General features: G+C 35.1%; 1 protein-coding gene and 1 pseudogene across 10 annotated transcripts in view; both read right to left on the bottom strand.

The window, feature by feature from the left end:
• The window catches only part of LOC143237316 (uncharacterized), a 50,106-nt gene extending 28,019 nt beyond the window's left edge, over positions 1-22,087 (bottom strand). Inside the window, exons 1-3 of one of the 10 annotated variants that reach the window (XR_013020005.1) lie at positions 21,730-22,077; positions 15,886-16,070; positions 15,083-15,319 (exon numbers count right to left, since the gene is read on the bottom strand). Coding sequence is in view for 5 of the 10 variants with exons in the window: in XM_076476427.1 (XP_076332542.1) it covers positions 17,490-18,062 (573 nt within the window). In the remaining 5 variants the exon portion in view is untranslated. Of the gene's footprint in view, positions 1-15,082; positions 16,071-16,827; positions 18,071-18,631; positions 18,897-19,371; positions 19,703-21,608 lie in introns of those variants that run through there. The other 9 variants (XR_013020002.1, XR_013020003.1, XM_076476427.1 and 6 more) reach the window with 9 other exon arrangements.
• On the bottom strand, positions 6,485-6,613 carry LOC143241138 (U2 spliceosomal RNA; annotated as a pseudogene).
• Positions 22,088-23,901: the final 1,814 nt, after the last annotated feature.

The following is a 23,901-nucleotide window of genomic DNA, read 5'->3' as shown; positions in this document are numbered from 1 at the left end:
TTTTCCAAGAATTTTCTACTCGTTGAAATAAAGGTGTTTCCATCTAGGAGGAGATTTAGTCTTAATGTTTTCCTAAGATAAAGAATCTACGAGTTTGGTTATTATTTGTCTATATAAAGCAAGAACTGTTTGTCTGATGTCAAAGGTTGCTGTGACGAAATTTGGTAGAGGAATTCTAGTGAATTCCGAATATCGAGGATAAATTAATAAGTTGCCAGATGGAAAGTTGGAGTTTGAGAGACATTTTAGTCTCTTTCATGTGAATGGGTGAGAAAGTCGGTATTAGTGGGTATATATATAGCTGATGCCAAACGAAAGTGACGTATCTGACCGCGCGTAGCAAGGGCATTTTTTTCCCTTGGTCCCTTAATTCTATAATTAATTTCTCGTTTAAAGGTATTTTATGAAAATGCACAACATGTAAGCAATCTACATCGGTTATTGTTTTCTTTTTAAAAAATATTCTTCTGATTTAATGAGACAAAAATAATTTTTTGTTTTATTTATCAAAGACGTTTTATAACGACTTTTTTCAGTAATATCTCAATGTCCTTGTGGAAATAAAAATAAACAATACCGTATTTTAATAATATGTCGATTCTCTCTTCTTGTTTTTTTCATGAACAGGCTCGAAATCAGTTAGTTTTACTATTAATTCTTTGTATTATCAATTTTATCCTTTAATTTTAATTTTCTAGAATATCGTAAGGAATTTGATTAGAATTGTATATGGAAGTAAAAAAAGAGTTACCGAAAATAATCGGGTTATTGTGTCATTTTCTGTCAAAGTCGCCCGTGGCACATCGGTATGGCTGCAAACTCACAACCGCTAAGGAAAAGATTTCAATACCCGTGGTGGACAGAGCACAGGTAGCCCACTGTGTAGACTTCTTTGTCAAATAACTTGCTCCAGCGGTTCGTATTAAATAATAATGCCATTCCATACAGTGTCATAACTTCATGTATGCATTTGAAAATTCTACTTGAGGCCCGGCATGGCCTGATGGTTAAGGCGCTCGACTCGTAATCTGAGGGCCGCGGGTTCGAATTTTCGTCACACCAAGCATGCTCCCCCTTTCAGCCGTGGGGGCGTTATAATATGATGGTCAATCCCACTATTCGTTGGTAAAAGAGTAGTCCAAGAGTTGGCGGTGGGTGGTGATGACTTGCTGCCTTCCCTTTAGTCTTACATTGCTAAATTAGAAACGGCTAGTGCAGATAGCTCTCTGTAGCTTTGCGCGAAATTCAAAAAGAAATAAAAATTCTATTTTCTTTTTCCCTCTCAGTATGTGTTCTTCCAGTGATTTACAGTAATTTTTATTTTATTAACTGACGTGCTTTGAATCAAATGATTTCACACACATTTATAATTTAGGATTTCATAATCTTACATTTTATTAAATCTAAAACATCGTTAAAAGTAGTGTTATTATTCGAATTTGGATTTTTTAATCACTTTACATACAGAAAAAGGAATAGTAAACTTTGTTCTAGTTGCTAATGTACGTTTATCTGAAATATTTCTAAATGTTTTATGTAATTATTTTGCGTATTTTAAACTTAAAAGCGAAGTCATGTGTAAATGGAAACTAACTTTTAAGTTTAATGGGTAATTAAGATTTTAATGGTTCAATGCATTTACTATTTAAAATCACGCGAAATGCTGTCTAAAATGCGTTCTTACGACATGCACTGCATACAAAGTGCCCTCGATGTTATCATGATAAGTTTTGGAAAAAAAAGATACTTTAAAAATATACGAAATTACTCTGATTTGAGCTCAAAAACTAGCAGCTTTTATTTGCACGCTGATGTGAAAATATTATCATCTATGATCCTATACTTATGAAAAATATATTTTTAGTTATATATGCAAATAAATTTTCATATTGGTTTCCGGTACACAGTTAATTGCATTATTTTGAACCGTGTACGAAATATCGTAAAGGTGCACATACGTTTTACATCAATTAAAGATTACACGTAAAGCGCGTAAGTTTTTACTTCTTTCTTTTGCCGTTTCTTTATCATGCTCTCATGGAGTGAAGTCGTATTTATTACAAAGGTGATATTGATACTGTATGAAAGATCAATAGAAGTCAAGATATGAAACTGACGTGAATCAGCTCCGATATGCATTTGGAAAATAATTCTAAACTCTGCTAAAAGATAGATTTATTATAATACTGTGTTCATGGTAATTATTCTGTCTATGTATATATTTTATAACTATTGTTTGTTTTTGATTTTACGCAAAGCTGCAGGAGGGCTATCTGCGCGAGCCGTCCCTAATTTAGCAGCGTAAGACTAGAGGGAAGGCAGCTAGTCATCACCACTCACCACCAACTTTTGAGCTACTCTTTTACCAACGAATAGTGGGATTAACCGTAACACTATAACGCGGCCATGGGTGAAAGTGCGAGCATGTTTGATGTGACGCGGATTCGAACCTGCGACCTTCGGATTACAAGTCGAGTGCTTCAACCACCTCTCCATGCCGGGCCGCGCATTTCGTTATTTCAAGAGCTTAAACATAATGCCTCTTACTTAGAGTTATAAAAGAATCGAAAACATGAACACAATTTGGAAAGAAGCCAAAATGTTATTCTAGATATAGTTATTTTGGTTTAATAAATGTTATTTTAAAGCCTTTATTTTGTTTATTTTTTTGAGAAATAAAGTAAAATCGAAGCGATACCGAATTCTGATAAGAAATCGAGGAATAAATGTTAGGAATTTTAATGAAAGGCACGGAATGGCCAGGTGGGTTAAGGCGTTAGACTCGTAATCTGAGGGTCGCGGGTTCGAATCCGGTCGTACCAAACATGCTCGCCCTTTCAAATGTTGGGGCGTTTTAATGTGACGGTCAATCCCACTATTCGTTGGTAAAAGAGTAGCCCAAGAGTTGGCGGTGGGTGGTGATGACTAGCTGCCTTCTCTCTAGTCTTACACTGCTAAATTAGGGACGGCTAGCGCAGATAGCGCTCGAGTAACTTTTCGCGAAATTAAAAAAAAACAAACATTTTATAAAGCGTACAACAAGCACATCTTTCTAATGAAATAGGAAGAACAACAAATATCTCGACAATTTTGGAAAATTCCAAACTTGGTTGTTTCGATGAAAGGATCAATTTGTTTTAAACAAAGATAAAAGCCATATTTTATGGGAAAATTAATAGTAAAATATGAAGACTGAGACAAAGGTAAAAACAGCAACAAATTCATTTCGTTCAAGGTAAAAGCAATCAAAAAGATGACTCAATTTAAAACAATGCCTTAACTCTCTTTAACAGTTAGTTATATTGACTCACTAGTGTTATTTAGAAAGCCATTCATTTGATCACTTTTTTTTAAAGAAATAAGTAGAATAGAAGGTAGACAGAAACTTAATAAAATTTAAGGCATAAATACTGAATATTATGATGAAATATGATCCATTTTGATGATCATACAACAGATGCATTTTTTCAGTCTGCAAGAAACGCCAAATACTGAGAACCATTGATTCCTACCAATGCATTTCTAATAAGCTTCCCCAAAGTGAGGTCCAAAACACAGCTAAATTCTCCCTTCTCCAGAATAACATCATTCACAGTCAATGAAACCTATCAGGGGCATTAACATTGACCAAACGTATAGGGCAGCTTTGAAGAAACACATCTACTATAACCAATCTGCCTTTTGGGTCATTTCTAGACCGAAAAATTGTCCCAGATACGTTTGGCAAAAAACTAACACCCACCTCATGGCTGTCAAATCTCTCAAAAGACCAAAAAGCATAAATATGAAAATTAGAAACAAGACAAAAGTGATCAAAAGTTCAATAAAAGTGGCTTTCCTGAAAACAAAAACAAACGGAGCACTAGCATCAGAAAGAGGAAACAATATTATAAAGACCATGCATATTCAGAGTAACACAATTAAACCACTATAAAGATTAAGAGAAAGCATTTACACCTAAAATCGTCACAGTTTCTGACTTTTAAATTCAACATTAATCAGCGAGGTCCACATGGAAACAAAAGATATTGAACTGGAGACATCAATATCCAAAGATGACGGTGCAAAAAATGGGTTCACGCAACAGGCCCTTTAAATCCAAAGATGAAGGATACATTTTGGACAAAAATGGAAGAGGAATCATTCTGCAACACACCACGGTACAATGATAGGAACTCGAAATTATTTAGACCTACCCACAAGTCTGAAATAGAAGAGAAAGAGTGGATGAACAAATAGACAAGCTCTGTCCTTCAGAACATGAAACGTGTTCGACAGAGATCTCTAAAAGCGTTTTACTCGACTACTCTTTCAAGGGAAACACGTTTTACTGGTTATAATCTCCATTCAGAGATACAATCAAATTCCGGTGGGGATCATCTAAGGCAGCTACAGCAAAAGAAATATCAACTGGTGCTGGGCAGTTCAAAAGAGTACTAACTGCAGCACAAGTTACAGCCTGATCTGGAATAACCTCCTGAAGATAGACGTCATTGGTACTTGTACTATCCAGGATAAAATGGGAGGGAGGCTAAGGGAGCAGGAGGAACAATACTAGTATGTCATCATACTTAGATGAACACTGTCATTCCATGGTCTCCATTACAAATCACACGCATAACAGAACAATGCTTGGAATCATGTCGATAAAGTGTGCATTTCGAACGATCCTTTAAGAAGTTCCCCTCTTGACTACATCGTCGACGTAGGCGCACTCTGCAGGAGTAATTGATCATAAAAGTGTAGTTGTTTACACGAAGAAGAAGGGTCAGGTAAAGATATGTCGGTACGCACTCGCCGATTTTCAGTGAAAACATCAGGATTTCCAGAACAGTGTTTGTGTTCAATATGGACCATACGACCACAAGACGAAAAAGCTGTAACGATTATCTCATTGCTGAGTTCACAGAGGACAAAATGTATTATAATAAATTACAAAACGAGGCCAGCATGGTATGCAGGAATCATTTCATTCAGATGATGGAAATGACTACCACATCCAGTATCCTGGACGTTTGGGATACTAGAAATGTTAACGCATAACCTACCTCCTATGAAGACATACCGTTACCTAGTTCTATACAAAGTACATTTACAACATTGTACAGACTTTGGTCTGATCTGCAGTTCACTTTAGTAGATATTATTGCGTATCTTGCATCTCAAATGTTCAGGAAAAAAAAGAAAGGAAATAAAAGAAACACTTCCCAGATCACAAAGGACCGAGGAACATGAATAAAAACAGCTAAATAGCGGCCCAGTATAGCCAGGTTGTTCAGGGCGTTCTTCTCGTAATCTAAGTAGCGGCGCGGTATAGCCAGGTTGTTCAGGGCGTTCTTCTCGTAATCTAAAGGTCACGGACTCGGACCTCCTTCACACAAAACATGCTCGCCCTTTCAGTTGTGGGAGCGTTAAAAGTGATGGTTAATCTCACTATTTCTTGGTAAAAAAGTAGCCGAAGACTTGGCGGTGGATGGTGATGACTGGCTAGCTGCCTTCCCTCTAGTCATACACTGTTAAATTAGGCACGTTTAGCGCAAATAATCTTCGTGTAGTTTTGCGTAAAATTCAAACAAACAACTAACTAGAATAAACGGTAACCCAAATAAAAGTTATAAGGGTGAAATAAAAGTGATAAGAAATGAAGAAAAGCAATAAGTCTGCAGACGATTTCAAACACTTCACCTCACACTGAAGATTTACAAAAAACCAAGCTACTATATAAGGTATTGTTTTGATAATTAAGAAACTGTTATTAAACTCAGATATGAATGCCATACAAACAAATATGTCAGTTGCGTTAAGCTTTTGACTGCTTAATATCTTTAATATTAATTTAGATAATCCCTTATTTATTTATAGCGAAATTTTGCCAGATAACAAATTTATGCAAGATAATGTCCCGAAACATAGTTACATAGAACCGTTTTGTGCTGCTATCTAGTGATCTTAAATGAAACTAACCAGAAATATGAAAATAATATATATTTTAAGTGAACTCATTGACAAGTAGTAGTTTCTCTAACAAAAATAAATGTGATAGAAAAACAGAATAATATTAGTGTAATATATTTATTAAGCTGGTATATGCTCTTTGAGACATAACACTTTTAATTAGAACTTTCATAAGATGTAGTACTGAAAACTTAATTATATACCCTTGTCATTCTATGGAAACAAAATTTCAGAAATTATGAATATCTACGAATGTTTTTAGTATAACAAATAATGAATATTATAAGAAAATTAAGTTTTGTATAGCTACTTACTTGTCTTGAAAATGTGAAGATAATAAAACATAAATTGACATAATTTACAGGAAGGGGTATAAATGTGTCTATTATTAATGACTAGCCTCGTACGGCCAGGTGGTTAAGACGCTCGAGTCGCAATCTGAAGGTCACGGGTTCGAAGAATTGGCTGTGGGTGGCGATGACTAGCTGCTTTCCTGATCGTCTTACGATGCTAAATTAGGGACGGCTTGAGCAGGTAGCCCTCGTGTAGCTTTGACCGAAATTCAAAACAAACAAACAAACATTAATGACTCTCAATAAATAAGATGATAAGAACAGATACTACACTTTGATCTTAGCGAAAAGGCCGAGAAAGTTATAAAAGAAGTTAAAACCCATATTGAAATGAATAACTACTGTCAAACAGTTACGGAGTGCCTTCAGAAAGCAGCCAAGTTAACAACACCAAAACAACAAACAACACATGGAAACCCACCACAAAAATAATCAATCTAATCAAAAAACGAAGACAATTAAGAAGACAGTACATGATAACAAGAGAGAGAGAAACCAAAACGCAGATAAACAACATCAGAATCACATCAGGACACAAATAAAACAACAAAAACAAGATAAATAGGACAATTACTGCTCAAAACTAAATGATAAAACTGACCCGAAAAAATTCTGGTCACATCTTAAAAGACTCACCAATGAAAATACAGACACAAAGAAATATCCTTCATTTGAACATAATAATACTATAGCACACACAAATAAAGAAATAGCCGAAGCTTTCAAAGATCAACTTCAAAATACTTTTAAAACTCACACTGATCCAGATATGGATACATATTTCTACAATAAAGTCACTAATCACATATTAAACAATAAACATCAATTTGAACCAATTTTTTCCAATAAACATAACTGATACAATTACAAGTTCCGACACAGATTATACAAGCACGTTACTAACAAATGAAATATCCCTTCAAGAACTACTCGAAGCAATAAAAAACACAAAACACAAAGCACCAGGTGAAGATAAAATACAAGCTATCCTTCTGAAAATGGGCACTCCGAAATTGTTTAATCACCTAAATTCACTTTTTAACTTATCTCTATCCTCAGAATACATCCCAGTTTCTTGGAAGCTTGCAAATATATTAATGTTCCAAAGGAAGGAAAGCCAGCAAATAAACCTAATAGCTACCGACCAATCAGCCTGACCAGCTGTGTAGGCAAAATTCTTGAAAGAATAATCAGTAATAGACTCTCCACATTCTTGAAGATAACATCAAAATTACCAAAAGAACAAAATGGATTCAGGAAATTTAGACAAATGACAGACCACCTAATCAGATTAACCGAAACCATAATAGCTAGCTTCAATAAAAAAGAATGTACTGTCGCTTGCTTCCTTGATATCGAGAAAGCATTCGACACTGTATGGCACGATGGTCTAAGGTTCCGAATGAATGAAATGGAACTACCGCGAGGAATTATTCGCTAGTTAACTAACCTTTTGGAAAATAGAAAGTGTAGAATAAATGTTGAAGGAACATTTTCTGAATACTTTACTCCAGAAGCTGGTGTCCCTCAGGGAGGGGTGGTTAGCCCTATACTCTTCATCATGTATGTAAACAATATGCCACTGAGGGATCCGAATCATGGATTCTCTTCACAGTTCGCAGATGATGTTGCAGTCTGGAAAAGTGCCGCAACACCCACGATAGCAGCCACTAACATACAACCGCAACTAAATAGAATAAGTGAATACTGTCAAAAATATATAATAAAAATAAACACAGCAAAAACACAACTCGTAGTCTTTACGAAATTGACAAAACACAAAAAACAACAGCCAGAATTCTATATGAATGGCACACTACTCCAGATTGCCCCATCGGCAAAATTTTTAGGTCTGACCTATAACTTGGATCAATCATGTGAACGAAATTAAAAATAAAATCTGGCGAAGAACTAACTATGCTAGTTAGTAAAAACAGTGAAGCATCTACAGATAACATACTAGAAATCTAGAAAACATATATTACACCTGTAATAGATTATGCAGCTCCAGCATGGATAACTGTAAGCAATAAAATAATTAAAACCAAACTACAAACAACCCAAAACACACTCCTCACAACTGCATACAGAGTTCCAAAAACTATATCATCTCAGTTCATTCACAAATACTCGAACATACCAACCATAGACTCCTACATATTACAATAATGTACTTTAATAAGAATTGGATGAAAAACGAATTACTATGCGAACTAGACAGGCACCTCATACATGATGAAGCTAGTCCTGAATATCTCTCCCGAGTTAACTTATATTTTAAATATAAAAATAAATAAAAAGGAAAATACGTATATATATATATGTATTAAACCATAAAAAAAATGCCACCAACAAACTTGACATTCTGCTGATAGAATAAAATAATCACAATATATGAGCCACAATACATGGACATTACCCTGAAAAGGATCAAAATAATATTCAGTTCTACAATTATAAATACCAATCCGTCAAGAACATAAGCACGGGGAGGAGGAAGAGGTCACAGAGAACCTGACCCTCCAGGATATGAACTTTTCTTACCCAAACACCGACGACATTTTTCTTCTTCTCAATAAATGACAGCTGTAATATTGATACTTTGAATCGAATGGTGCGCAGGAAAACTAGAGCACTAACTGTAGTTTATCATGTGAAGTCACAGGTTTTGTATAATATAAGTATTGAAACACAATGAACAATTTTGTCCTGATTTACTTTAAAATAATTTCGTGTATTTTATTGTAGTTTTTAGTGTGAGAAATCTTTCTAATATACATCATGTGACCTTTTCACCAAAGGACACTTTAGCAACCCACATAAAATATCCAAATTTTGAGATGATATAACTGTATTTCACTGGTCTCTCTTATCATATTAATATCACTGTTTATTAAGGTAATCCACGTGATACAGGATATTTTTGTTCACATTCTCACATGTGCACGTAATTATATAAAGTTGACCTTTTCTATAAATTGTTGTCATGAGCGATGTTAGAGATTTTATAAGAGCTTCATTCGAATTGAACTCGAACAAAACAAGGAGACATGTTATTTTGACATTATCTAATATCAAATTCCTAGAGCAGAGGTTACTTGAAAACTGTGGTTTAATCTAACATGATATTATAGTTCAAGTAGGAATCATGTCTTAGTCTTCACTGATTGGCTGTGTTGTTGGAATCATTACTTATTTTATTATAATTATACATTTGAACAATTTAAAATGAGACAGTATGTAATCTATGAGAAGTTATTAATACTTATTTATAGGTATATTACTGATTATGGACATAACATTGTTTACAGCTATATCATGTTTATAGGTATTATACTGTTAATAAATGCTGTTACAACGAACGATAACAATTATTTTAGCAATTTTTGTGGATTTCTTTTTTATATTTATGATTATATTTACAATGTAAATGTGTAACTTCTTGTTATATTAGATTTTGTTTCCATGTGATATAAATATTTGTAGGTAATTTTGTGCTTAACTTTAAATAAGCTTAAAACTTAGGTTTAAGAGTATCCATACCATCTACAGAAAATAAATCTTTGATCAATATCCATATTTCTAACTATACGTCTTTTCTACACTAATTTCACCAGTGGGTGTTGTTGTTTTTTTTTCTAAATAGTAAAACCACTTCAGGCTTTGGGCTCGGCCCCCTGAAGGGAACCGAAACCTTGATTTTAGCATTGTAAATCTCTAGACTTACCACTGTTCCAGTAGGATACTATTTCAGCTGATCAGCGAGTACAGAAGATTTTTTATAACAAATTCATTGTAATATTTCAAGGGTGACAGTAACAGGCCGGTACCTCCATCGTCCAACTCGAAAAGCATATACAGAGATAACTGGCAAACCGGGTGTTTAACATTAATTCTGTGATATCTTATCTTCTGAATAACAACCACTACGTTATAAAATCGTAGATCAACATAGAAATGTTGTGAAACTCTAAGCTTTTCAATCTAAGATTTTGGCACTGTGGCTCTGTATCCAAATTCTAAAATCTTTCATTTTCCTCACCATAAGTCTATTGTTGACGCTCCCAATGGCACAGAAGTATGTCTACGGACATACAACGCTAAAACCCGGGTTTCGATAGCCGTGTTGGGCAGAGCACAGGTAGCATATTGTGTAGCTTTGTGCTTAATTCAAAACAGCAACTATTGTGGTTATTAAAGGTTTCCGAAGAAGTTACAATCTTTAGACAGTTGATGGCTTTGTGAACTCGAAACGTTTCGCGAGTTTTTGCGATTCAATATTCACAATTTTCGTGATTTGTGTTTGTTTTAATTAGTATTTATTCTCAAATAAAACCATTTAATATTATCTTCTATGAATATCTTGTACATTACTGTTCAATTTATTTTTAGGTATTATTAAGAGCACCCTTTACTTCTACTAAAAAAAAAAGATTGCAAAATATGCCACTATATGATAGAGAATACATTTTTATTTGTTGTTTAAGAAAAAAAATCTCCCAAGACAACTTTAGAGCTATTTGGAATAACCTTCCCTTATTTTGGAGTGATAAACTTGAGAGAAGATAGCTCAATTAGCACCATCTTTTGGACTTTTCGTATAAACGAAAATAGGCCAGTTTCATCTAATTCGTTTACGTTACAGTTGAATAACAAAGTTTGCAATTCTACCTTGTGATTAAAAAATACAAATGTCATTGTAGTATTGTATGACGTGACAAATCTACTTACAAAAAGATATGTTTTTAGGTAATTCACTACAATACTCTGGGTTTAAAGCTGCTCATTATTTGTGATTTATTGTGGAAAGAATGCTAATACACCTGATATTAACACTTAGTGTAACTTTTCTTCGCAACGTTCTAGAACACGAGAACGTTTGCAGGCTTGTTTCATTTTCTTCCAACAACACAGAAACATTAATAGCAGAACTAAATGTTACAACATTGGTTTGTTCATTTGTTTGTTTTGAATTTCGCGCAAGGCTACACTGGGTGTAGCCATTGCTGGGTGTTTTTTATACAATATTCAATTTTTTTCTTTGTGTTCAAAAATAAATTCGATTGAATTTTCGAATAAAAACAAACGACGCTATGTACGAACATCTAACGTACTAGTCATAACTGAACACAAAATGACAATTAGACATGGGAAACTAGGAAGACAATACACTGTAAAAATATGGTGCCTGGAAACTTATTCAATTACAATAATAGTGTACAAATTAAGCTGGTAGCTAGACATGTAAACACTAGAATATCTATAAAAATACTGAACTTGGCAGAGAAATATATGTGATAAAGAAGTGAAGAACTGGGAGTATATACGTTATTGTAATCAAAAGAATTGACGAAAACTACAGTAATAGACTTAGCAACTGTACATAATTGAATCAGACGTACAGCCTGGTACTGAACTTCGAAGTGGACACTTAGTAAGCTAGATTAACGTTAATCATACTAGACGTTAATAGATTAAAAGAATCTCGCAGTGTTATACTTGGTAATTAGATACACTTAGGTCGATGGAAGAACAGTAGAGTAACTTGACACTAACAACACTATACTGGTAAGTCATACTGTTGGGTATTTAGTGAACGAAAGGCATAATTCTTTACAACTAGACATTCAGAATATTCATAAGGTGCTAGAATTTCTAAATGTAGAGGTTTATGACTTACAAGAACAGTGTATTTGTTTCCTTATAGCAAAGTCACATCAGGCTATCTGCTGTGTCTACTCAGGGAAATCGAACCCTTGATTTTAAGGTTATAAATCCGTAGACTTACTGCTGTACCAGCGGAGGACTACAAGAATCGTCCGTTACCAGTCTTTTCAACTTAATACGTTTCGTAAAGTAGAACAAGAATACACTGCTAAACTTGTCATTAATGGGACGTTTAGTAAGCTAGAATACAATATAGTACTACAAATTTAGAATGGACACACTTTCTACACTGAAAGACCACTACAGTGCGCGAGTTTCCAACAAGACGTTAGAACTTAAACAACACACTGGTAAACTGAAGAGACACTAGAAGAAAAGTACAGTACTAACTTTGTGAAGGCCCAGCATGGCCAAGTGTGTTAAGGCGTGCAACCCGTAATCTGAGGGTCGCGGGTTCGCATCTCCGTCGCGCCAAACATGCTCTTCCTTTCAGCCGTGGGGGCGTTATAATGTGACGGTCAATCCCACTATTCGTTGGTAAAAGAGTAGCCCAAAAGTTGGCGGTGGGTGGTGATGATTAGCTGTATACCCTCTAGTCTTACACTGCTAAGTTAGGGACGGCTAACACAGATAACCCTCGAGTAGCTTTGTGCGAAATTCAAAAAACAAACTTTGTGAATTTGCTTCAACTAGAAAAAAATAAAATATATGTTGAGATAGGGTTTGTTTGATTTTGAATTTCACGCAAAGCTACATGAGGGCTATCTGCGCTATTCGTCCCTATTCTAGCAGGGTAAGACTAGAGGGAAGGCAGCTGGTCATCACCACCCACCGCCAACTTTTGGGTTACTCTTTTACTAACGAACAGTGTGATTAACTGTAACATTATAACGCCCTCACGGCTGAAAGAGCGAGCATGTTTGGTGTGACGGGGATTCGAACCCGTGACCCTCGGATTACGAGTCGAACGTCTTAACTTCCTGGCCATGCCGGGCCGGAACTAAGGTGTAGCTCAGTCGTTATTGTCATGTGCATACAGCTGAATCGGGTGTTATAACTATATAATTATATTCGCCAATCACCAAAGAGTTTTTTTATCTATAGAGAGCATGTATTGCTTACTTCTGCCATTCTTCTGTTACTTTGCTTCTATTTATTTTATTAAATGCATTTCAACTCGAATGTTCTTAATAATAGCATGTTTTCAGTATTCACACGATTTACCCAGTGGACGTCGTAAATAAATACTCATTTCAGAAATTGTAATTGTCTTTTTTTCGTGATTATCGAAAAAAATAGTAAAATAAATACAGTACTAGGGTACTCTTGTCTTACTGCAAGTTGGTACACTATAATTTTAAATTGCTTGTCTCTCTGCTCTCGAGATGTAGTGCGGGCTGCTTTTGAGCTTTTATGATTTTAGCTTACTTGAAAACAATTATGTAAGCATAACAGGCTTGAATATTTCTCGAGGAGCCTTGAAATACGGGAGATCCAGAAACGATGGTTTCAAAAAACAAACAGCCCCTGTGGAACAAAAGGTCCTTCAGTTCAGCAGAGGTATATAAATCAAAAGCAGGAGAATTTTGCAGTGGGAGGAAATGGAGTTGCCCTCAGAAAAAAAAATTTCACGGTCCAGTCACCAAAAAAGTATGTTTGGGCTGTACCCACGAACATATTAGAAACCGATAAGTTTGGTCTGTTTTGTTTGGAATTTCGCGCAAAACTACACGACAGCTATCTGCATTAGTCGTCCCTAGTGCAGCAGTGTAAGACTAGAGGAAAGGCAGCTAGCCATCATCAACTCTTAGGCTACTCTTTTTACCAACAAATAGTGGGATTGACCGTCACATTACAACACATCCATGGTTGAAAAAGCATGTTTGGTGTGACGGGGATTCGAATCCGCGACCCTGAAGTAACGAGTCGAGTGTCTTAAACACCTGGTCATGTCGAGCCTAGGAGCCGATAATAAAGGTGATGGAAGAAAATGCGAATAGCTAGAAACATTAGTTTCTCAAGAAGCAGTTTCAATCTGGACATTGTATACTTGGAAAGGTTTGTTTTGTTTTGAATTACACGCAAAGCTACTCAAGTGCTATGTGCGCTAGCCGTCCCTCATTTAGCAGTGTAAGACTAGAAGGAGGCAGCTAGTCATGACCACCCACCGCCAACTCTTGGACTACTCTTTTACCAACTAATAGTGGGATTGACCGTCACATTATAATGCTCCCACGGTTGAAAGTGCGAGCATGTTTGGTGCTACTGGGTTTCAAACCCGCGACTCTCGGATCACGAGTCGAACGCCTTAACCCATCTGGTCTACTTGGAAAGAAACCGTCATATCTACAATAATCACTGTACTCATAGCAGGTTGAGTCGAAAGGGGAGTAAACGTCTAACGGTGTAAGGCCAGAGGGTAAAGTGACCGGAGTATTTAACTGAAAGATTGTTAGCTGAAGATGGGCAACAGTGGCAGTTGAGAGGTTTAACTTGCGTGGACATATTGGCATTATCTGTTGAAGTAGTTAAGCCTTTGGTTGCCGGGAGGTCAGTCTGGGTGGTAGAAATGTTTGTTTGGTGACTTGATCGGTAGAGGGCAAGATGGCAGTTGGGTTGGTGGCTTAAAGCATTTGTGATTATTTGACTGAGCCAGACGAAATGAAGCTTGTCTACAACTTCTGTATGACTTTAAAATGAAAGTAATGGTAGAAGCAAGGACAAGATCTACTGTCGGATTGGATTGTGTGATGATTTTCACCAAGTGGTTTGAGTTGCCTGTATATGGAACGAAATCCGGTGAACAGCATGCGGCTTAGTGTTGGTTGAATGTTATGGAAACTGCTGGATGTCTTTGGATGTTCAGGTGAAGTCAATTCCTCGGAAGAAAACCGAAAACAGATGAGGTTTACTTTTCAGGGCTATGCATGTAACATTAAGATAGGAATTTCGAACTGAATAGTGAAATCTTACCGTCATTCTTAAAGTATATCCACGAAAGTAAATCGCACATACCGTTTTATTTCTGGCAGTAATGAAGCGCAAGTCGAAGGACCCCAGATCCACAATCTGTCAGGCTAACTAGGAACATTACTCTAACCAAAATGTTTTTAAAAAAATCTATGTTTTATTGTATCTAATGTTTAATTACAAGTTTGAAAATACGAAGAGTCTAACGATTAGAAAATCAAAAATCAAATACTATTAGATACCACAAGAAAGAGGTAGGTACCACAATGGAACACCTTGAAAGAGTGTCACTTATACACATTTAAACTCTCCCGAGATGAGTCTTCTTCCTTCTTTTACTCAGATTGGGTTAAAGACTTGTTATAAATCTGCACCTTTTACCAACAAAAATTTATATGTTCATTTAACTAATGTAACGCATAATCGTCTATCTTTATAAGAAGCAAGTGTACGTGATATGAGAATCAGTTTCTCTCATCATTTATTCTTGAGATTTAGTTTACAGGTTAATAAAAACGTGTTTTAAGAAAAGATAAAAACGTAATTTTGTCTAAATATTCCACAATAATATTATTATTTCCTGCGGTTTTGATGAAAAACTGCACTGTAAAAAAATTCGTACATATTTCATTTTTAACAAGGTAGTTACCTTTCATTACCTTTCCTTTAAAAATATTTCACATCTAGACTTAGCTTTCCATAATGCTCGTTGTTTTCTTATAAGTTTCTATTTTGACTGTTATCATTTGATAACGAAATATGGTGAACACAGAAAACAAATAGTTTGTAGAATACACGTTTTGTTTATGGCTAAATATATTTGTTAATACATTTTGTGGAGTTCATAATCTTATATATTATACACGTATGTGATACATTATAATGTACTTTAAATGCCTACAGAGAAACGTTACCCCAATGAATCCTCCTACACACTTACCAGAGGTCGAACACTATCTGAGCTTTCCCATAACCTATCGAGTCGTATCTAGCGTTGTCAATTTAGTCGTGTTCCAACAACATTCAATTGCTTTAATTTGTTGTTGTTGGAAAAGTTCTATTTAGTTGTTTGTTGGAAAACTTGACACTTTGCTGTTTCCTTCGACACAGTTTTTCAACATCGAACTGAAATGGTATTGACAGTTTGTTATAAAACTATTGTTATTGACAGTTTGTTATAAAACTATTCACTTGATAATGATCGTGAAACATTTTCCAATGTTTATATTACTCTCTTATACCATTCAAATTTGCTCTTGACCCTTACTTCTACCCCTGAACATTCGAACACCCCTTCTAATTTCAATTCCTAGTGAAAACATTGGCTTCCAACTTGAAACATGAATTAGTGAAAAAAAAATTATACTTATTACAATGACGATAAATTTGAATACATATTGTGTAGAATATATAATTAGGGCCGTTTCCGTAGCCTAAATATAAAGTCCAGCCATTCAAGAACAGATGTAGCCAGAAAAGAAAATTGCCTGACGCATATACATGTATATATGTTAATATGTTGAGCTAATAACTTCGCCTACGGTATACACAGCTTTTATAATTGTTTGTTTTTATATAAAAAAAAATTACATTGGGTTATATGTTTTTACCACAGAAAATCGAGCCCCGAATTTTAATATAGTAAGTTTGTAGGCTTTCCACTGCATCACATTTATAAATATGATATTTGGTAACTTAGTAATATATGTGTGCATATAAACATATAAAGATAAATATGTTTAGTATTGCTCAATGCTATACAAATTTTAATTATAAATATCATTGCATGTTAAGACTACACCAGTCCTTTAATTCCTGGGGTGGACTCCTATACTAAACTCTATTATATATTCGAAATGAATTTAATGAATAAGACATAGACTTAGTTATTCTATTTTATTAAACCACAAGTTACAATATTTCAAATTAATATATTTCCCCTCACCACGTTAACGTAAATAACTCACAAGTATACAACTATTCACAGTGAAACTTAGAAGAAAATTATTGTAATTAAATCTCGAAAACCTGAAAGAGAAACACAAACACTGGTGTTTGTTTTTAATTTAAAATATTTAAAAAATATAGCGTCATTTGTAAATTGGGATTGACACAAACACGAATAACTTGTCTTTTATTTAATTATAAACTATATATATCTACTGTTGTTGATGTGACATTTTTTTTTTTTTTTCAAATGCAATCAACATCAGAATATTTGAAATAGCAAAGAGACTTGGTCACACTTATTTGGTAGTCAAGAATCAGAATTATTAAATATATATGTTATATATTTATTATATATATAAAGGAGTTTCGAAAAGTGAATCGATATATTAAGTGTATACAAACACATTAGATTTTATTCTTAAACTGACTTTGGTATAAACATTTTTTTTGGGAAAAATTTTACCTACAGCAGATTTCACTTTTACATGCCAGTGTAACGTAAACTTTGAGGTTGAAGGACTTTTACCGAAGTGTGGGCAAACATTTTTGCAAGATTCACAAAGTTATGGAAAAAAAGCAGGCTCGTTTTTTGTTTTACATTCGTATGTCTATGACAGAATCGTTTTCACAAACTTGATCTAAGTTCTGGGAATCATTTGATTTTTTCGGTTTCCATCTATGCTTGTATACCAAACAAGGAAGAACAATAAGTGCTCCTGCAATCCCCGCTGCAATAACTCCAGTAACAACTCTAGATTTATGATTTTCCCATATTGTAATGGATTCCGGATTGGTCTTGACGTTCAGTCGAACAAACGAAGCCCTCCTCTCAATCTCTCCTGCAACACAAACATAAACCCCCTCGTCAATCACCCTTGAAACCTGATGAAGAGTCAACGTACCATTTATAACATTTATTTCATTCTTTCTTTCATCTGGTCCTTCATATTCTCTCATGGTACTTCCGTTGGGAAATATCCAAAACTTAAAAGGAAACTGTTTGTCGTCAGAAGCGAGACATGGCAATAAAGTGGTACTCTTCTCAAATCCAGTTACATCCATAATATTAGTATTAGGGTCCGTACTGAGATGCTCACTTTGCACGTATGCCACAAGAGTATGCAAAAGCGCTAAGATGTAAAGCCCCAGACTTCTAATTTCTTCCATTTTTTATTCTGTAATTACAAGCAACAACAACAAGGTAAATATTTGGTTCGAATTTTTTTATTGCGATATTAAGTAAATTATTAACATTACCTATTACACGGCCCAGCGTGGCTAGGTGGATAAAGCACTCGACCATGAATCTGAAGGTCGCGGGTTCGAATCCCTGTCACACCAAACATTCTCACCCTTTCAGCGGTGGGGGCGTTATAATCTAACGATTAATCCTACTATTCGTTGTTAAAAAAGTAGCCCAAGAGTTGGCGGTAAGTTGTCTTCCCTCTAGCCCTACGCTACGAAATTAGGGACGGTTAGTGCAAATAGCCCTCGTATAGCTTTGCGCGAAATTCAAAACAAACTAATATTTTAACTTTACCTGCAACTGAGCATTTAGAAAAATTAAGTGATGAAAATAAAAGAATAAACCTGTCACTAAACCTGCAGTGTTCAAGTCATAATTCTGTAGACGCTTCACTTTTATATGCAACACCATCTGAGACTTGTATTGTATCTATATTTTGTACTTATTGCAAAGCTAAAGTTATCTGTCGTACTAATTTTGAGCTACTCACCAGAGAGAAGGGGACAAAACTACCCACCGTTCACACCAGAGGATTGACTGTCACTCCCATAACGCACTCATGGTTTAAAATGCAGAGACTGTTTTGTGGTGTTACACGATTCGAACCAAGAATGCCAGCTACAAAATAGAGCTCTGCGACAGCGCCAGTCTGCACCCTCGTTAAATATCGTCACACGTGTAGTTATTGACCTACACGTACAATTATACACATTGCTGTAAGTAATACAAAAAAAGTGTTAAGTTATTTTTAGAATGTACCATAACAATCGGTTATTTTGATTTATTCAACGAGTGTTAAGTAAGCCCCCTTTATAACGAAAGATTAAACCCGGTAAATTTCGAAGCAACAATAAATTTACCTAAAACTTAAGTAAGAAAGTAAACAAACTAGTCCAAATGTATAACACAAAATGAAAACATTCTTAGTTGAATCAAAGGCAATTCGGAAACTGACTTTCTTCCCCCCTACAAATATTCCCGCTAACCACTTTACTGCAGACAGTAATAAGGCTGTTTATTTTATTAGTATCTAAATTTAAATCTAACGCTCTTAAAAAAAAAAAGAGAAACGTAAGATTTACACAAAGCAACCGGCCCTGTTTGTTGTTTTTCACATAACACTACTTGTGGTCGAATCTGTGCTAGCTGTCCTTAATTTGGAAATGGAAGAACAGAGAAAAAGCAGATATTAAAAACACACCAAATGCTAATTCTTGGGCTGTTACTTACCAAGAAAATACTGTTAACTTTTACACCATTTCCAACACATGAAAGGGAAACTGTGTTCGGAGAAGAGAATCGAATCCGTGACCTGTAGACTTCGATTCGAGTGCCATAACGAACAGTCCATACCAGATACTCCTAATTAGCATTCTCATTCAAAAATAGGGGAGGCTGTAGTATCCAATCATTGGCTGTTGGCATTCTTGCACACCACGCAACATTGCACGCATAATCACAATGCACAGAGGACAAAGTATCTTCTACCATTATATCCAAATGAGTTTCTTTTAAATGAAAACTACCACTAATTTAATAACAAGAGTAACTTACTTTTATATTAATAAAAAAACAGTGAACAATTGTTTTCCCATATTTCAGTATGCTTTGGTAGACAAACTAGAGGTTCTACTAAGTTAACACCTTTTATCACAAATGATGCCTTACCTCAATCCAATTTATTTATGAATGGAAGCTTAGTTTATTATGGTTCCAACACATGGTTGGATATTTTAACACACTAGCACACACCCATGTGTAAACCGATTGCTATCTTGCTGTATCTATAGAAAAAAAAGTAACCCTAGTGATTTTTTTAGCTCCCCTAGAAGTTATTAATTTAGTAGTGTCCAAGATAAATAAAAACAATCAATATACAGAGTTTGATTTATTGACGTTTTAGTTACAAAATAGCGAAGGCTCAGAACTTCGCTGCTTTCTGTAAGTTAAGATGGACAACGTTACGTTTCTTTCTGGTCACTTTTAAACTGAATCTAACATTTTTTAAAATTAAATCAGACATCGATTATGACAGTGCTTTTTTAGGTTTGCACGTGTGATACTCCTTAACAGGCATTGTATATAACAAAAAAAAATATATACCGTTTTCATTAAAATTAAAATAAAACCCAAACAACCTAACTTCATATACGGATTTAATACATGTAAATGTACAATTCTGTGCGTGTACGAGACAAAATATTGTATACGCATGATTACTTTTACCTCATTTTTCTTCGAAGTCTAATAAAATGTGTAATAATGAACGCATACATTAAATCACACACACTCTCTCCTCGTGCATCTTGAAAAAAGGTATGTTTCTGAATTACAAGTACGCACGTGAAACAAACTGACCTTGTGGAAATTTATCTTAGGAATTTTGTCTACAGCCACAAAACGTGAGTGGGCAAGCCTGCCTTTATAATCTTACGTAAACAATGCATTTCTATTTTGCGAAGAGAAACACAACAGGATCATGTGTAATTTTAAGCTTACTAAACAATACGTTACGGTTCGTAGTTGAAAGAAAGAAAAGAATCAGCTTCCAGTTCCTAAGCGGATGTTTCTGTTACAATCGAAACACAATCACAAAAGAAGTATTAATTTTATATGCAGTATTAACTAATAATAGTGTTTCAGTAATACAACTCAAAAAGTTAAATAATAAATTAAAACAATTTGTTGCATTTTAAGTTCGTTCAGACAACGTGTACTGATATTATTTAAAATTCGTTCAGACAACGTGTACTGATATTCCCAAAGAAAAAAAAAACCTATTTTGCAGAGTTATTACTTTTTAAGCATTTATTTGTGCGACTCTTGAAATAGAAGAATAAGATGTGTACAAGTTATTCTCTAATTACTTATTCATCTGAACTGCTTGTAAATTTGAGGACATTTAAGGCTAAAAATCGGGGCTCGATCCTTGAGAAGTTTGTTAAAACACAGAACGGCAGCAATTTAAAATATATTTTTTAAACGTACGATTTTTTTCCCAACACAATATAAGACAACAGAGGATCATTTGATCCTACATTGCTATCCCTACTTGTACATCTAAGACAACCCTTTATTTTTCAAGAAATCGTAGACTTTTGAAACGTGTCAGCTAACACTACTTCCGATTGTAATTCACTCGCTCTGCATATCAATCAGTCTACTTGTAATACGAAATTACAACTGAAATAGTTTTCCAATCTGATTTAGAAAAATAAAATGGACATTTTGAGTAGCATATTTATTTTCCATTGTCTTTTTTTTTTTTTTTTTAATTGTGATTAACCTTTACTAAGTGCCTTCCTATTTGTGATTAATCTGTTTAGTTGATTTAGGACTTAACTTTATACACGCGAACACGTTTACTAACTAACATATTTATTATTACACTGAGAAATGAAAGGCTTTTCTTGCTTAGATTCTTCTAAATCACTGCTGTCTTTAACACTAGTAATGCCACCACTTACTCATCTTCGATTATGCAACCAGTCACATTCAAGAGCAGTTTATATTCAGAAATCCAACAGTATAAACGGAAGTTCAAATTTTAAAAAATAATTACTATTCTAACCATCAAAATTTACTCACGTTACACCACTTCGACTTTACCTTTCTCTCAAGTGAAACCTGGCTCTGTTTCAGCTACTAGACGCCCAACATTTGTTGTTTGGTAGACGCAAAATGCACCAATCAAAGGAAGTGAACGCTGTCACGATACCTTTTCATGCCCTTGTATACCTGTGAGCGACCTAAAGACGTCTACTGCTGTGGAACGTTGACCTTGGCGCTCCTGTAACAAGTAGAAAATTTAGAATAAAACAACTAGCGTAATAACATGTTGACGTGTTTGTTTATTTGTTGTTTGTTTTTATTTCTGCTTCTTCAACGGAAGTTATTAAAACCATAGATATGATATAAATTAAAAGAAAAAAATGTAGTGTGTCACTTATAGTCAAAATATAATATTGCAAGAAGAGCATACACATAAACAGGACTGGTCAAAAGTGATTTTCAGGTCAAAATAAACTTTTAAAATGCCACCTCTCCACATCACACAGAAATACCATTTTTGTTTTCTTTGACCCTCTCTCAAGATGATAATGACTATATGTTATAACTCTCAGCATTTTGTACTCAGCAGATAGCCCAATGTAGCTTTGCTAGAAGATTTGTTTGTTTTTGGTGTTGTTGTTTTTTTTTCGCGCAAAGCTACTCAAGAGCTATCTGTGCTAACCGCCCCTAATTCAGCAGTGTAAGACTAGAGGGAAGGCAGCTAGTCATCACCACCCACCTCCAACTCTTTTACCAACAAATAGTGGGATTGACCATAACATTATAACGCCCTCACGGCTGAAAGGGCGAGCATGTTTGGTGCGAACGGGATTCGAACCCGCGACCCTCAGATTACAAGTGGAACGCCTTAACCCGCCTGGTCATGCCGGACTGGCTTTGCTATAAGAAACACACACAAAACAGTTTTCTCTCAACACGTTGCAGTCAACACTTTTTAAGACTGATATTTCTTCATTATTTTCCTTTCACTCTACAGAGTTTGTTTGTTTGTTTTGGAATTTCGCACAAAGCTACTCGAGGGCTATCTGTGCCAGCCGTTCCTAATTTAGCAGTGTATGACTAGAAGGAAGGCAGCTAGTCATCACCACCCACCGCCAACTCTTGGGCTACTCTTTTACCAACGAATAGTGGGATTGACCGTCACATTATACGCCCCCACGGCTGGGAGGGTGAGCATGTTTAGCGCGACGAGGGCGCGAACCCGCGACCCTCGGATTACGAGTCGCACGCTTTACGCGCTTGGCCATGCCAGGCCCCACTCTACAGAGACAGTGGTGATCCATGTTATTCTGTGTGTATATCTTTCTCTGAGAAGAAGATTATTCTTCGATTCGTTCCTTTTTTTTTTTGTTCGCTGCTCCACCCCTTACCCTACCCCCTATCCACCCATAATATGCTGCTACCTAGGTAATCTAACTTTAGACCGACAATGAACAGAACAACTACAGTGGAACCAAGTTTAGTTAATTTGCATATTTCAAATTTGAATAACTTACTTTAAAAATACTTTTATCAACCATTATTTACCTAGGCCAGGTTTAAAAGGTGGCATTTTTTCGAAAATTGTTTTCCTATCAGCGGAAAATAGGCTTCCCAAATGGCTATCTATACTGTCTCACCGCAGGCTCGGATCACAAATTTTAGTAATGTAACTTATAAGTCATTAAATTGCTTTAACTTCAGGTTACCCACAGAAAATATAACTAATCCGTCATTATAGGGAAAGCACCAAATTGTAACGAATGTGAAAGTAAAATGTTCGTTAATAGTAAAATTAAGTTGTTTTGGCCAAGTATGAATCATAATTTCATAAACGTTGCCATGGATTTCATTAATTTTGAGTGAAGGAAAAACATCATTGTTTCCAGTAACGCCATAATAGCCCAGTGTTCAGATGAAACCAATAGTGTAATATTTTACATTTAACTGGCTAATGAGGGTTGCTCAGATGACTGAAATAAAAAGCTTCAAATATTAGAGACTTCTTCTGAAATTGGAAAAAATAACGAAACAGCTGTGGGGATAAATATTTCAGGATTTATCCATTTCAAAACCAAAAGGACTCTAACTTCTGAAGACATTTTCCGCTGCGATCTGATAGGTGAAAGGTTTTGGTTCTTCTAGTAGAACAGACAAAAAATTCACCAATACATTTACCAATTACAAGATCAAAAGATATAATCTTAT

This window comes from Tachypleus tridentatus, chromosome 13 (assembly GCF_004210375.1).
Source record: "Tachypleus tridentatus isolate NWPU-2018 chromosome 13, ASM421037v1, whole genome shotgun sequence".
Taxonomy (NCBI): domain Eukaryota; kingdom Metazoa; phylum Arthropoda; class Merostomata; order Xiphosura; family Limulidae; genus Tachypleus; species Tachypleus tridentatus.
The sequence above is the reverse complement of the archived record's forward strand: the minus strand, read 5'-3'. Positions and strand labels throughout refer to the sequence as shown.